Here is a 17045-nt window from a genome sequence, read left to right as displayed (position 1 = left end):
TCCTGGAGTAAGGTTAGGATCCCTAGGATATTGTCTTTTCTACAAGAAGGTTTAGAAAAGGGTTTATCGGCTAGTTCATTAAAGGGACAGATTTCAGCTCTGTCCATCTTGTTACACAGGCGTCTGTCAGAAAATCCAGACGTCCAGGCTTTTTGTCAAGCTTTAGCTAGGATCAAGCCTGTGTTTAAAGCCGTTGCTCCGCCATGGAGTTTAAACTTAGTTCTTAACGTTTTACAAGGTGTTCCATTTGAACCCCTTCATTCCATTGATATAAAATTGTTATCTTGGAAAGTTCTGTTTTTAATGGCTATTTCCTCGGCTCGAAGAGTCTCTGAGTTATCAGCATTACATTGTGATTCTCCTTATCTGATTTTTCACTCAGATAAAGTAGTTCTGCGTACTAAACCTGGGTTCTTACCTAAGGTAGTTACTAACAGGAATATCAATCAAGAGATTGTTGTTCCATCCTTGTGTCCAAATCCTTCTTCAAAGAAGGAACGTCTTCTACACAATCTGGATGTAGTTCGTGCCCTCAAGTTCTACTTGCAGGCAACTAAAGATTTTCGCCAAACTTCTTCCCTGTTTGTCGTTTATTCTGGACAGAGGAGAGGTCAAAAAGCTTCTGCTACCTCTCTCTCTTTCTGGCTTCGTAGCATAATACGTTTAGCCTATGAGACTGCTGGACAGCAGCCTCCTGAAAGAATTACAGCTCACTCCACTAGAGCTGTGGCTTCCACTTGGGCCTTTAAGAATGAGGCCTCTGTTGAACAGATTTGCAAGGCTGCAACTTGGTCTTCGCTTCATACTTTTTCCAAATTTTACAAATTTGACACTTTTGCTTCTTCGGAGGCTATTTTTGGGAGAAAGGTTCTTCAGGCAGTGGTTCCTTCCGTATAATGAGCCTGCCTATCCCTCCCGTCATCCGTGTACTTTTGCTTTGGTATTGGTATCCCAGAAGTAATGATGACCCGTGGACTGATCGCACATAACAGAAGAAAACATAATTTATGCTTACCTTATAAATTCCTTTCTTCTGTTGTGCGATCAGTCCACGGCCCGCCCTGTTTTTTAAGGCAGGTAAATATTTTTTAAATTATACTCCAGTCACCACTTCACCCTTGGTTACTCCTTTCTCGTTGATTCTTGGTCGAATGACTGGGACTGACGTAGAGGGGAGGAGCTATATCAGCTCTGCTGGGTGAATCCTCTTGCATTTCCTGTTGGGGAGGAGTTATATCCCAGAAGTAATGATGACCCGTGGACTGATCGCACAACAGAAGAAAGGAATTTATCAGGTAAGCATAAATTATGTTTTTTGGTCATCTAACAATAGTTTGTTACTACTTATTATAGTTGCATGTTTTAATATGCTTCATTGCCCCTTCTACCTGAGTAGCATCTACTTTACATTCTGACACATTCAGTGGTATAGATATCTCTTTTTGCTGCCTAAAGGTTGTGTTATTTTTATTTTACATGTTATATGTTCTCATTATTTACGGCTGTATGTATATCATCCCTAGTTTCTCTATGGTTAAGCCCACATTATTATTAATACACATTGTTTGTTCCGGTTGAGCCTCTCTCCTCCCTTTCCCGCTGGTACCTGTTACCTGCGGGTCATATCCCTCTTCCTTTTTCCTGCATTGCCGATAGGTGGCACTCCCCTAGGAGAGGAGCTCACCCAGAGGTCCCCCAGGCCCTAAATGATCTAATATCCCCCCTCCACACTATACAACTTTGTAGAGTCCAATTTGCCACTCTCGAACTACACTCATGGTTCTAGCTTGTATATATCTGTTCTCAGGCTCCCTCTATAGGTGTATAATGGATTGGATGAGTATGGTCATGTCTATATTAAGTAATTATCCCTTAGTCTCAAATAAACTTGCTCCTGGTGCTGACACTCTGGCCGGCTCCGCCCTCCATCCCCCCCCCTCCACCCTCCCCCCTATTACATTTTGAGCGGCTCTTGCCCGCTGCATCCCCCTCCCCATAAATCTATAGAGTTACCTCCTCCCTAGTCTTACTCTTATCTAAATAGATACCTTACTCATTTCTGTATATAGCTAGGAGAGGACCTTTTCTGCGTATTCCATGTTTAGGATACTCTAGAACAAAACTGAAGTCCTTCTATGCGATAGCCCACATTTTCTGGTAATGTTTGAGATACTAGAATGCAATACTCTCCCAATTATGCTGTGTATACATTGACTTGTAAATGCTTTGGGACATATCCTATATTTTGTTTTTTGTATTTTGTATTTGTTTACGACTTCAATAAAAAATTATTAAAAAAAAAATAAATCTAAAATTACAGATAAAAATTAACGTAATTATCCACAATAAAAAATGTAAAACCTAAACTAATACCCCCAAAATAAAAAAAAACTAATCTAACATTAAACTACCAATAGCCCTTAAAAGGGCTTTTTGTAAGAGTTAAACAGCTCTTTTACCTAAAAAAAAAACCTACAAAGTACACCCTAACAGTTAAAACACCCCAAAATAAAAAACCTAAGTCTAAAAAAACCTAAGCTACCCATTGCCCCTAAAGGGGCATTTGTATGGGCATTTCCCTTAAAAGGGCAATCGGCTCTTTTGCTGCCCATCAAAATGAAAAAGCCCTAATCTGAAAAACCCCCCCACTAACACTAAACTACCAATAGTCCATAAAAGGGCTTTTTGTAGGGCATTGCCCTAAAGTGATCAGCTCCTAACCTAAATAAAGTACTAATTACCCCCTAAAAGTACCCCCCCAACCCACACAACCACCCAAAATAAAAAAAACCTAAGTCTAAAAAAACCAAGCTACCCATTGCCCATTAAAAAATAAAAAAATCCCTAATCTTAAAAAAACAAAAAACACCCAACCCCCCCCCCCAAAAAAAAATACTTAAGTCTAACCCCGAAATAGGTACTCACAGTTCCGGCGGTGAAGGTCTTCTTCCAGGCGGCTCCAACTTCATCCTGCGCGGTGACATCTTCTATCTTTATCCGGAGAGAAGGCGGCGTGGAGTGGAGGTAACCGCGGAGCATAACTGGCGATCGTGGAGCAAGACAGGCATGGAGGTTTAGTCTTCATGCGGTCGCCACCGCACACTGAAGATTAAATGCTAGGTACCCCATTTATATTGGGGTACCTTGCATTCCTATTAGCTGAAATTTTTAAAGTAGCCAATAGGATGAGAGCTACTGAAATTCTATTGGCTGATTTGAACAGCCAATAGGATTTCAGTAGCTCTTATCCTATTGGCTGATTTCAAAATTTCGGCCAATAGGAATGCAAGGTACCTAAATGGGGTACCTTGCATTCAATATTCAGTATGTGGCGGCGAACCGCATGATGAGGATCCTCCACGCCGGTCCTGCTCCGCGGTCAACTCCGCGCCGCCTTCGCTACGGATGAATATAGATGATGTCCCTGTGCTGGTGCTTGTTTTTTAAGATTTTATTAATGGGCAGCAAAAGAGCTGATTGCCCATACAGTTTATTTTTTTCCAGTAATTATAAACAGACTGCCCTCTGGGCAGGCTTATCGCATAGTATTCAATAAAGTGCTTTTTGTTATCTTCCAGTTATCTCACTTTTTACCACCTCACTGTTCGTTAAATGAAGCCGTCCCAATTGCGGTACCCGGTCTGGGTGAGTTGTGACTCGTAGTGGTTGCTGCAGCTCACAATAAAGAGGTGCAGCTCCTGAGCTTGTCCAAGTGGTGTTTGGTGTTTGAGGTCTGAAATCGAAATTCTCGATTAAGGATGTTTACCCAAAAATGAGGGTTATAACCGGAAACACAGGACTTCCCTCTGTGAATAGGTGAGCGGGTCGAAGCCGGCCTTTAAATTCTCAGATAAATGTGACAGATGGTAAGGAGGCCTTGATTGGACCCGGTTCTCTTGCCTTTTGCTGAAAGAAATATGCCATTCTGGGAAACAGACACATCACGTCTTAATTGGGCCCACATCTACAAACAGGAGGTTGAAGATCCCGCTCTGTGAAAGAAAGATAAAACGAGGTATGCACCACTCCGCTAAAATTTTAGCCAATATTAAAGGGACAGTCAAGTTCAAAATAAACTTTCACGATTCAAATAGGGCATGCCATTTTAAACAACTTTCCAATTTACTTTTATCACCAATTTTACTTTGTTCTTTTGGTATTCTTAGTTGAAAGCTAAACCTAGGAGGTTCATATACTAATTTCTTAGACCTTTAAAGGGACAGTCAACACCAGAATTTTTATTGTTTAAAAAGATAGATTATCCCTTTTATTACCTATTACCTAGTTTTGCATAACCAACATAAATACACTTTTTACCTCTGCGATTACCTTGTATCTAAGCCTCTGCAAACTGCCCCCTTATTTCAGTTCTTTTGACAGACATCCATTTTATCGAATGAGAGCTGTCTCACTGGAACTCCACGTGCGTGAGCACAGTGTTATCTATATGAGACACACAAACTAACACCCTTTAGTGGTAACAAACTGTCAAAATGCCCTGAGAGAAGAAGCGGCCTTCAAGGCCTTATAGATTAGCATATGAACCTCCTAGGTTTAGCTTTCAACTAAGAATACCAAAGAAGCAACATTGGTGATAAAAGTAAATTGGAAAATTGTTTAAAATTACATTCTCTGGGGGCGGAGCCTGGCCACGCAGGAACATGGCCGCATAAACCCTGGCTCCTAAGCCCCACACTAGGTGCTTTATATTATTTGGGGGGAGAAACTGCCCAAAAATAGCTCTCATCCTAAGCATTACCCAGCGGGAGCACCCGGCATAAAAAAAAAGAGCAACAGGGGCCGCATAGCTGTCTAGTGAGACTGACTTTCACTACGTCTTGCCCGCTCACCTCGGGCCTAGTGATCACACGAGCATTGCATTACCTGGTCTCGGCGAGACTCACGCGACTTGCGGGGACTCAGAGGAAGAAGAGGCTCAGAGTCGGGAACATCAGCCGCACCGAGTGGAAGGCAGATTCTACATACGCTGACTCCAACAAACAGCGTGACAGCCTTCCGTAACCACATACCGCCATCGGGCCTGCAGCCCTGAGACAGCATCTGAGAGACAGCGGATCCTTAGCGAGCGGAGCGATTGAAAGCATAGCAGCGGTAGCTCGCTCTTGACCTACAGCAGGTAACAACTGCGTACAAGGGGCCTATTCCCTAGGGGGAAAATAATAAAAGGCAGAAACACATTCGCCTTTAAAGCTATAGACTTGCATGACCTGGCCTAGATATCGCCCGTGAAGGTCCCTGCTACACTTCCTTTTATCTTATGCGACACCCCGCACAAGAGGAATCTTAAAACTTAAAGTATAATAAAAAAAACACAAAAGGAGAGAAAAAAAAGAAAAAGAGACATTTTTGCTTATCAAGCAATAACTTTTACAATAAGCCTGACACAGTCTGAGGTGGTCAAAATAGATTATCCTTCTTGCCAACCAGTAACATAAGGGGCCTGTTTTTGGTTGGGGATTCCTGACGCTGCCCCTTAACAGTTAAACGCTTTAAGAACCTGCAGGTGGACACAACTGGGAGAGACACCTCTTTTTCTTTCTGCCAAGCATGTCAAACAGGAAAAATACTAAGGGGGACAAAGGCCTGAAAAGTGGTAATCTCAGTAACTCAAGATGGTTAATTCAGGACCTGATATAAGTGGCCTGGAAGCTATTGCCCCTGACCCAGCATCTGACCAGGCGGACTCTAACCCTGGAACAACGACCAGAGAACCTCTAACCAGAAATGACCTTAGTGTAATTTCCTCTAAAGCAGACATCAATGCTGTTTTGACTGAAATGAGGTCCTTGTTTGGGGACATGAAGAAAGATTTTCACCAGATAAATCAACAAGTGCAGACACTTGAAAAGCAGCAGGAGACACTACAAGCCCAAGTGACTTCTAACTCTCAACACATCTATGAACAGGGAGAGGACATACAGTTTCTGTTGTCCAGGGTGGAGGACCTGGACAACAGAGGGAGAAGGAACAACTTGCGAATCCGAGGCGTTCCAGAAACAGTCAGCAATGTTGACTTGGAGGGTTACCTGCAGGACCTATTCTGTACCATAAAGGGCACGCCAAGCTCAATAGACATCCCACTTGAGAGAGATCATCGAGCCCTTCGCCCAAAACCTTCCCCAAAGGCGCCCCCAAGAGACATTATCATCAAATTCCTCAGCTATAAGGATAAGGACGCAATCTCACAAAAAGCAAGAGCCATCAAGGACCTCACCCATGCAGGAATCCCCATACAGGTCTTCTCAGATTTGAGCCAGATTACACTCCAGAAGAGGAGGGAACTCCGGTTTGTCACCAGTCAACTTCAGGCCCACAAGATCCAGTACAAATGGGGTTTCCCAGTATCAATAATTGGCAAACAAGCTGTATATAGATCACAAATGGACCTGGGGGACTTTTGTAAAACCCTGGGGATTGATATCCCACTACCTAACGACGAGATGGACCCACCACAGAACCAGAACAGCCAAGAAACTGTTTCTGACAGATAAACTGTATGAGAACAATTATAGGCTTTAGAAAGTTCTTTGGGTACTGCAGGAGGCTACCCTTGTGAACCTGTGAAGAACCAGATAAGTGCAATGTTTCTGTTCTCCTTCATATTGTATTGTTGTGTTGCCCTGTTCCTTTTTCCCCCCCCTACCCTTAAAACATGTCAGTTTATTTATGGTAACGGAAAGGACTCCTAAATTAGAAGATGGTTTGATTGGGCCGAGGACCACAACACTAGGGATAGCATTGTTTAGTGCCACTGGGAGGTTAGGGTTCCCATTCACACAAGCTTGGCATTACAATAGGAGATATTTCAGAGCAGGTTAGCAAACGGTTCCTTTCACGAAGCCATTGGCCACAACTCTCTTATCCTCCAATTACATAAGGGGGGACCTAGAACGGGTTAGGTATTAGCTAGAAAACATGTTAGAGAGTCCCCCCCCTAGAAACATGCACCTCCCCTCGGAGGAATTGTTGGCTATAGGCTACACTGGGCACCTCTTAGTTGTGGACACCAGGCTGATTTTGAAGAACTAACTGGTAAAATAGCACTAAAACCACCCTTACCAACTAACACCTTCATTAGTTTTTGGGGCTGAGAGCCCCCAGCTGACATTACACCCCGGGTTTGAATATGTTTACTTAATAAATTAAATGATACTGTTGTTGTTTCATTCTCTCCGTTGTGTTTAATGCATTGAGTTTAAATGTAATGAATATAAGAATTGTAACATTGGGAAATGACTCTAATCTTTTCTGAAGCTCAGGAACGGGTGTTTATCCCGACTTCCGAATAGATTGGGCAGTTCCGATATTCTCCTCATAAATACACTTTTTGATTATTTGTAGCACCTGGTGTGGGGATACTGATCCCACATATACACACCTTCTTTACTTTTCTACTCTGCTGACTCATTAGTTAGCTACTACTAGATAGGGTCTCATTAATTGTTGACCATAACAAAATCTGCATTTATATACTGAAGACCTTATCTACTTCTCTCCCACTCAGGGACACTTTACTCCGGGACTAGAACTCTAGTCCTTACCCTCTATCCCTTTTTTTCTGTCTTCTTTCCCTCCTCCCTCTCCCCCCCCCCCTTCTTTTTTTTTTTCCCCTTTTCTGTCCTTCCTCCCTTCCACAATGCCTACTGACAAAACACACTATTTATCACTGATGACCATTAATGCGAAAGGATTGAATATCCCTCAAAAAAGAACACACTTAATTAGGGACGCCATTAGAACACATTGCGACGTGCTGTTCATTCAGGAGACACACTTTCGGAGGGGCAAAGAGCTGACATGGACTTCCCCCAAATTCCCGACCTCCTATTTTGCTTCAGGGCCTACAAAGAAAAATGGGGTGGGCGTTATGTTTAAACACTCATCCCCATTTGTCCTTACTCACCTTGAGAGGGACCCAGACGGACGGTATTTGATTTTGGTGGGCACTCTGTTCAACAGGGTGGTCACCTTTGCTAATGCCTATTTCCCAAATCAGCGACAGAACAAATTTATGTCAACCCTCACCAACAAAATTCTAGAACTGCGTAAAGGGGCACTTATCTTGGGAGGGGACTTTAATCTTCCCTTAGACCCCATATTGGATACATCCAGAGCGCTGACTTCCATTCCAAAAAGAGTCATCAGACAATGCAACGCCAGGCTTGAGGAGCTGGCAGTCCATGACACATGGCGTATTTTGCACCCTCTTAGACGAGACTACACCTTTTTTTCGCACCCTCACGACATTTTCACTAGAATTGACTATTTTTTCATTGACCAGACTACATTGGCGGGAGTCACGAATTCCCAGATACACCCGATGACGTGGTCTGACCACGCACCAGTAACTTGTAAACTAAAATGGCCCACGAGGCCAGATAGCCCATTTATCTGGAGATTCGATGACTTCATGTTCAATAACCAAGCCATCAAAACAAGTATTGAGAACACACTGACTGAATACTTTCAATGCAATGAAAACGGGGAGGTGTCAGATCAAGTAGTCTGGGAAGCGCACAAATGTGTGCTTAGGGGGGAGTTAATTAAACAGAAGGCTCTTCAATTAAAACAGAACAGGTTAAGATACACATCACTCATCTCTAAGATAAGGGAACTAGAAACTAAACATAAGAAAAAGCCCACAAACACACAGGTTCAACTAGAACTTCAACAGCTCAGGAAGCAAGTGCAGGACATACATTCTGCTGATCATCAGAAAATGGCTTTAAAATTACAACAGAAATATTTTGAATATGGGGACAAGCCAGGTAGATTGCTCGCGAGAGCTTTAAAACGGAAGCAATTAAAATCACATGTCCATTCTATGCTAAATCAACATAACCAGACATGCACAGACAGCCCATCTATAGCAGAGGTACTGAGATCATACTACCAATCCCTCTACAATTTGCACGACATAGGTGGGTCTCCCTTGAGGACAAACAAAAAACAAACATGAAAGAGATTGATCAATACTTAAACTCTTTGGTTCTCCCTAAACTGACCGATGCAGAGAAAGAGGGTCTAGAAACAGACATATCAGTGGAAGAAGTGACTAAAACTATAGATAGCCTACCGTCGGGCAAAAGACCGGGCCCTGACGGTTTCAGCGCTAAATATTACAAATTATTTAAAGATATTCTATCACCGCGCTTGACATCCCTATTTAACTCTATAGGATGGACTCAGGGATTCCCACCCTCTATGCTCCTGGCGCATGTCACCACTATTCCCAAACCGGGCAAGACACCGGACCGCCCGGAGAATTTTAGGCCCATATCCCTTCTGAACGTGGATCTAAAGATCTTCGCAAAAATCCTCGCCACGCGATTGAATAATTATCTCCCGCAACTAATTTCTCCCGATCAAGTGGGATTTGTCCCAGGCCGAGAGGCTAGGGACAATACCATAAAGGCTGCCTTACTGGTCAACCATGTACAGCAAAACAATATTCCATCCATACTTGTTTCCACAGACGCCGAGAAGGCCTTTGACAGGGTCAATTGGGCCTTTCTCAAAGCTGTCTTATCAAAAATGAATTTTCGCCACTCCTTCATACATAGGGTCTTCTCCCTCTACACAGAACCCACAGCGCAGGTTAAGGTAAACAACTTATTGTCTGACCCCTTTAGGATATCAAACGGCACTAGACAGGGGTGTCCCCTGTCGCCGCTGCTGTTTGCCCTCACGATAGAAACGTTAGCACAGAAAATACGGGATAACCAAAAAATTGAGGGGATAAAAATAGGCCCCCATGAACATAAGCTGTCATTTTATGCTGACGATATCCTCCTCTCAGTGACAAAACCCCTGGTCTCGCTTCCTGAAATTCTCAGGGAGTTTGAGGACTATGGCAGGGTATCCAATTTTCACTTAAATCAAACAAAATCTGAAATATTGAATATAAACCTACCGCAAACAGGACTCTCTCACACATATGGTGGAACTGTCCACTGATTGAGGTTTACTGGAGGAACATTCTAGACAGGATAGATAATAATTTACAGATCAAACTAAACAGGAGCCCTAATCTATTACTATTTCATAACCTCCCCAAGATTGCTGACAAACCCAAGAGGCAACTCTTGTATATATTGCTCAATAGCGCTAAAGCCCTAATCCCTAAAAATTGGAAAACAACAAACATACCCTCTATCTCAGATTGGACAATTTGGGTAAATAGGAACCTACAGCTGGAACGCTATAGGTACTGGAGAGAAGACAGAATCGAAATACATGAGTATATGCTGGAGTTGTGGAAACCCATGAATACTTGAACACATAGGCATAACGTATGTGGTCTATCAATGAACCTTGTCCCATACCATCTATCCCTCCCTTACTTTTCCTTCTTCCCTCTCCACTCCCCCCCTTTTTTTTTTTTTTTTTTTTTTTTTTTTTTCTCTCCCTTTCTCTCTTCTCTTCTTTTCCTCTAATGATTTTATTTAATCAATAACTTACATACCCTGGTGTGCGCTATAACACCAGTAGCATAAGTCAAATTAATTTCTGTTGATATTGACAATGTTTAGTAAAAGACCTGGAAATTATACTGGAAAAAAGGCAACAACATGTACACCTTTACTGCTGTGTGAACGGTGGTGGGCTCACATTGTAACAAGAGCCAAGTCTGTTATATATATATTTTTTGTGTTAATAAAGATTTCAAAACTTAAAAAAAAAAAAAAAAAAAAAAAACCTACCGCAAACAGTCCTGTGCCAAATCCCAGAAATCTGTAAATTACGTATTAAAACTAATACACTCAAATATTTGGGGATTCAATTGACACCAAAAATAAATAACCTTTATGAGGCCAACTACACACACTTATTCACATCAATCTCAGGAGATCTTTCTTCATGGAAAAATAAAAGACTCTCCTGGCTGGGCAGGATAGGAGCCGTCAAAATGAATATTCTCCCCCGAATTTTATATTATTTACAAACTCTCCCCATCCCATTTCCCGCCCAGTATCTACTAAAGCTTCAGGGACTCATGGAAGATTACATCTGGGGGGGAACAAGACCCCGCGTCGCAAAAAAGACTCTTTACTTGCCCAAGGACAAGGGAGGGTTGGGTATTCCAAACCTCTTGCTCTACAAGAAGGCCCTTCAACACCAAGTGGAGTTCAGTGTCAACCCTCAGGACAAAACATGGGTCCAGGTGGGTAACTCTATCTTGGGAACACAGAACATAGGCTTGTTAGGTTGGATCTCCAACAAAAATAGACCTAACATAATCTATCAATACCCCCTTATAAGGGAATTTTTCCAACAATGGGACAAAACACTTGCTGAACACCCACATTTCTCTACTAGCCCTTCCCCACTAATGCCATTCATACACAACCCTGACATTTTATTTACTAACGCTCACCAGACGAACTTGAACAAAGCTCAAATAGACCAAACAATGTTTCACAGGCTTTTGACAAACAAGAAACTTAAGACCCTTGAGGAACTGAACAACTCAGGTATAAATATTTCTTGGTATTTTCACACACAGTTGCAACACTACCTTTCGACACATGCAAAGGCAGAGAACATAACCGGACAACTCACCCTTCTGGAGACACTTTGCCTATTGCCCCGCACTCCAAAGCACTTAATCTCAATTATGTACAAACTTTTAACATCCCATAAAGAAACCCACGCACCTACATTTATAAGACAGTGGCATCACGAGCTAGACCAGACCCTTACCGAAGCAGAATGGCAGAAAATATTCAGCAATCATAAAAAGGCATCCATATCCGCAAGGATTTTGGAATCCAATTACAAGTATCTGTCACGCTGGTATTTAACACCTGTCAGAATTAAAAAAATTTATAAGAAAACGGATGGGAGGTGCTGGAGAGGATGCAGGGAACCCGGTACGATTCTACACGTCAGGTGGACTTGCGATTTGATAAAGCCATTCTGGCAAACTATATTAGATGTTATAGACTCTAAACTTAACCTTACCCTAAGCAGGAATCCTACCCTACTGCTTTTCCATGGCCTACCTAAGCCAGTTGAAAAACCCAAAAAACATTTGCTTTTTCTCATGCTCAATGCTGCTAAGTCACTGATCCCAAAAAATTGGAAATCTGCCAACGTCCCTGAGATATCTGACTGGGAAAGTCAGGTAGATAAATACTTATCTCTAGAAAGATATCGGTACTTCAGAGATGATAAGCTAGAGATTTATGGATACATGACGGAATACTGGAGACCTCTCACAAGAGGGTAGTTGGTGCTTTTTACCTTTACCAAACCTATATGTCGCACACCTGCCCTGTTCTCTTCCCCTTCTGCACAAGACTGAGACGTTTCCCTCCCCCCTCCACCCCCCCCTTTTTTTTTTTTTTTTTCTCTCTCTGTTTCTTCTCCTTCTTTTTCTATCTATAATTACAGCTGCCATACGTCGATGGTTTTGATGTATGTCAATATTAAAGTTTCTCGGGGTGTACACTATAACACCCATAATTGCCATAGTTTGATGGGTTTATGGTTTAGTATTAGGAACAGAAGTCACTACGCATATGTCTGCAAAATAACTTAAAGGGAATTAATGGACGGTATGATTATGCACTGTTAAGTTGAATCCATAAATTATAATCCTTGTATAATTTTAATGACTCTGTACTTCTGATATTTTTGTATTGTTTTTGAATAACCCAATAAAGCTTTTGAAAAAAAAAAAAAAAAAATTACATTCTCTATCTGAATCATGAAAGTTTATTTTGGACTAGACTGTCCCTTTAAAAGCCGCCTCAAATCTGAATGAGTTTTTCACCACTAGAGGGTGTTAGTTCATGTGTTTCATATAGATAACATTGAACTCACGCACGTGAAGTTACCTAGGAGTGAGCACTGATTAGCTAAAATGCAAGTCTGTCAAAAGAACTGAAATAAGGGGGCAGTTTGCAGAGGCATAGATACAATTTAATTACAGAGATAAAACATGTATTAATATACCTGTGTTGATTATGCAAAACTGGGGAATGGATAATAAAGGGATTACCGGATTTTTAAACATCAAAAAATCTGTTGTTGACTGTCCCTTTAAGCTAAAATTAGCTAATGTTAAAATTGTTAAATTATTAATGCACTAATTATCATTAAATACATTTATGTCAAATTATGCAATTCATTTTTGCTTTGGATTGTAGAAAATTAGATAATGTTAGCAAATATTACACAGCCCCCACAAATTTTCTATTGAGAGCGCCGACTCTTTACATGTTACATTATTGCAAGCCCTTGAAAGACTTTTATTGGACTTTTATGTATTTTTTATTTTTTTTAACAAAATTCTATTTAGGTTGCTTACTTTCAAAACGATTTTATTCATGGCCTTGTGTACAGCCAAACATGTCTCAGATCTAGTAGCTGTGTTCAATGATTATTGCTTTCTTATTTTTCTATAGGGTACAACATTAAAAAAATGAACATGGTGTGTTTTTACGTGTGTTCTACCTTAGGAGTTAGAAAAGCTGTGTAAAGTCACTGGTATTTCAATTTGCATTTTTATCAATGATTTTGAAATCAGGATTAAGGGCAATTATTTGAATTTGTTCCGATTGGTACGTATATACACCATTTTGCTCTAACTAGTGTCTGTTCAGGCTTCATGTAGACTATCTAAAATATTAATTTAAATTGTAACCGTATATGTAAATTACTAAGAAAATGATAATGCTTGCATTTTTTAGCCTTCATAATGATACCGGAATTTGAGATTGCAATTCTTTCTTGGCCAGTTGAACCTCTCATGGCTTATAAGCTCTTGAAGTAGACTTCATTATTTATACTAAAGGCTTGTTCCTCCTGGGTTCTAGCTTCATGAAGCAGTAGATACAAGGCATATGCAAGGCAGCCACGTCCTTGTATCCCTTTCATAGACTGTTCCCAAAATTGAGGTGCTTGTTTCCTTACAAGCAGCATAAGTCTCCATATACTTACTAGCTTAGTTACAAAATGAAGCTGTCATGAATGGTGCATTTGGTGGGGATGACGAGGAGTCCCTGGGAACACCTGATAGGTTTCAACCTAGCTCTGGATAGCATTTATTGGAGCATGATAAAAATACAATTGCTTTTAATATGAAGAAATGTTGTAATTATGTAGTTTATTTGATATATTTAGCATATTACGGTATAAAAGAATGACCTGAAAAAAAAATCATATAACTTCTTGATTGAATGGAGTCATGTGCATATTTATGTCTGTTTGTTAAGCTATATTTATGTATAGTCTGTGTGCTTCTATGAAGCTTTCTTCCCTCTGATTCCTCTTTACATTTTAATTTTTGCATCATGCACCCGGGCATAAGAAGTTAGATACTGGTAATGGCAGAATGTGAGTGGGCCTGTGGGTGTTGGGTGGTCATTGGTTGGGTTTCATCAATACGAAGTGTCTCTGAGAGAAACTGAAATGCATTAGAGGAACAGAGCTCCAAATTTGAAATTAACCTACTAGATGCTTAGGAGCTTTATTGTATCAATTATTTACAAATTACAGCCCTACTTCTTTCTTTAACTTACCTCATATTAACCTATATTGCTTCAAACCTGAGGTCATATACTTTACTTAGTTTACAGGAAATGTATCACTACATACTGTAATTATTACCTATTTTGTTCTCTCTTTTTTTTCTATGCTAGAAATCTCATGTTTGGAGTAGTAAAATTAATGGATTTTGTCGGACAACTAAATGGCAAGTTTTATTATACAGACTGTCTCTTTTTTGGAGCCATCATCTCTGCTACAGATCCAGGTACTTCAGTCCATAATACTGTAAGGATTTTTTTTTATGTGAAGAAATATGGTACAATCATTTAGAATGAAATTGGATCAGAAGGAATGGAAAACAATAAAGAGTTAAAATAAGCAGAGCTATATAATGGTACCTAAATGTATTTCTACAAGGTCAGCGCTGGCTACGTTCAATTATTAAACAAATTTGTGTAAATGTGTTAAATCATTTTAAAGACTATTAAAACTGAGTGTCTTATGATACTTATTTTAAATCAATCAAATCAATATTTCTTTCATACTGGTGCGGAGAGTCCACAATCCATTACTCCTAGCAAGCACTCTTCCCTACCACTAAGAGGAGGTAAAAATCTCCAAACCCAAAGAGATCTATAAAACGCCTCCCACCTCACTCATACCCCAGTCTTGTTTTTGCCTCCACTGGAGGTGGTAAAGAATGAAGCTGTGCATCAGATTCTTCAGTGAGAGGGGTTCTCAGATCGAATTGAGGCCCATTTCCCCATTAGAGTACAGTTGCTTGTTGGAGGTATGTATCTGGAGTATTGGTAGTGGCATATATTTCACCCACTGGGATTTAGTCATAAACATTGCAGGGACTTATGTTTTGGCCTCTGCTTGTTGGTTCGTCAATATTTACTTCTATTTCAGTTCCTCTGCTGTTTCAGCGCAGGTTTTGGCTTAATACTGGTTTCCTCCAGTGGCAGATTGCCCATGGGTAAGTACTATATTTTGTTTAATTATTTGCCACTCTATAAGCCGTTTAGGTTATCATTATATATATATTTATTATATATTTATATAGCCGTGGGATAGTTATGTATATGTTTTTTTAGGTAATTCCCCTTTAAAATAACATTTTCATTTTTATTTGCATCACACGGGCCTGCGTGCATCGGCGTTGATGTGCAGACTTTTTGTTGTCTTCTTTTCTATATATGACGTCAGTGACGCGTGCTTCAATTTTCAAGTGTGCTGTCTGGATGAAAGGTGTTCTGTCTATTGCATTCGTGATCTATATGTTTATAACAGTTACTTTCAGAATACCTATCTTCCATAGATTTTTTAATGGGGATATTATCATTTAACTTTGATTGTTTTTTTTTTTTCTGTATTTAACGAATTCTTGTTTTTTTTGCAGTTATGCAACCTTGTGATTCTGCCCCTTTTTCTCTTGTAAGGTGTATCCAGTCCACGGATCATCCATTACTTGTGGGATATTCTCATTCCCAACAGGAAGTTGCAAGAGGAAACCCACAGCAGAGCTGCAATATAGCTCCTCCCCTAACTGTCATAGCCAGTCATTCTCTTGCAACTCTCAACAAGCAAGGACGTTGTAGGAGAGAGTGGTTAAATATAGCTAGTTTATTTTCTTCAATCAAAAGTTTGTTATTTTTAAATAGTACCGGAGTTGTGCTATTTTTATCTCAGGCAGTAAATAGAAGAAGAATCTGCCTGAGGTTTCTATGATCTTAGCCGGTTGTAACTAAGATCCATTGCTGTTCTTACATATGTCTGAGGGGATTACACAGATGAGGTAAAACTTCAGCAAGAGAATGGCGTGCAGTTTAATCTGCTATCAGGTATGTGCAGTTATAATTTTTTCTAGAGATGGAAAATACTAGAAAATGCTGCTGATACCGGATTAATGTAAGTTAAGCCTGAATACAGTGATTTAATAACGACTGGTATTATTCTTACTCCCAGGGGTAATACCCTTATGATATTGCAATATAAAACGTTTGCTGGCATGTTTAATCGTTTTTATATATGCTTTGGTGATAAAACTTTATTGGGGCCTAGTTTTTTCCACATGGCTGGCTTAAATTTTGCCTAGAAACAGTTTCCTGAGGCTTTCCACTGTGTTACTATGAGTGGGAGGGGCCTATTTTAAAGTTTTTTTTGTTCAGTTAAAATTACAAACTAAGACATCCAGATTCCCTCAAAGGCCCTCTGAATGCTATAGGACATCTCTAAAGGGCCCAAAGGCTTTCCAAAGTCGTTTATTGGGGAAGGAAGGGCTACAGCTTGCTGTGGCAGTTGGTTGTGACTGTTAAAAAAAACGTTTATTTCGTTTTTTTTATCCGTTTTTTGAACTAAAGGGGTTAATCATCCATTTGCAAGTGGGTGCAATGCTCTGCTAGCCTATTACATACACTGTAAAAATTTCGTTTGATTTACTGCATTTTTTCACTGTTTTTCACTGTTTTTCAAATTCTGACAAAATTTGTTTCTCTTAAAGGCACAGTACCGTTTTTTATATTTGC

The 17045-nt window shown here is 40.3% G+C and overlaps 1 protein-coding gene across 2 annotated transcripts in view; it reads left to right on the top strand.

The window, feature by feature from the left end:
* Positions 1-17045, top strand: part of SLC9A7 (solute carrier family 9 member A7) — a 363606-nt gene that overhangs the window by 194616 nt on the left and 151945 nt on the right. For both annotated transcript variants that reach the window (XM_053707739.1, XM_053707738.1), the window contains exon 5: positions 14670-14782. In XM_053707739.1, coding sequence (XP_053563714.1) covers positions 14670-14782 — 113 coding nt within the window. The remainder of the gene's footprint in view (positions 1-14669; positions 14783-17045) is intronic.

The sequence above is a fragment of the Bombina bombina genome, chromosome 3 (assembly GCF_027579735.1).
Source record: "Bombina bombina isolate aBomBom1 chromosome 3, aBomBom1.pri, whole genome shotgun sequence".
NCBI lineage: Eukaryota > Metazoa > Chordata > Amphibia > Anura > Bombinatoridae > Bombina > Bombina bombina.
This window is presented reverse-complemented; position numbering and strand designations above follow the sequence as displayed.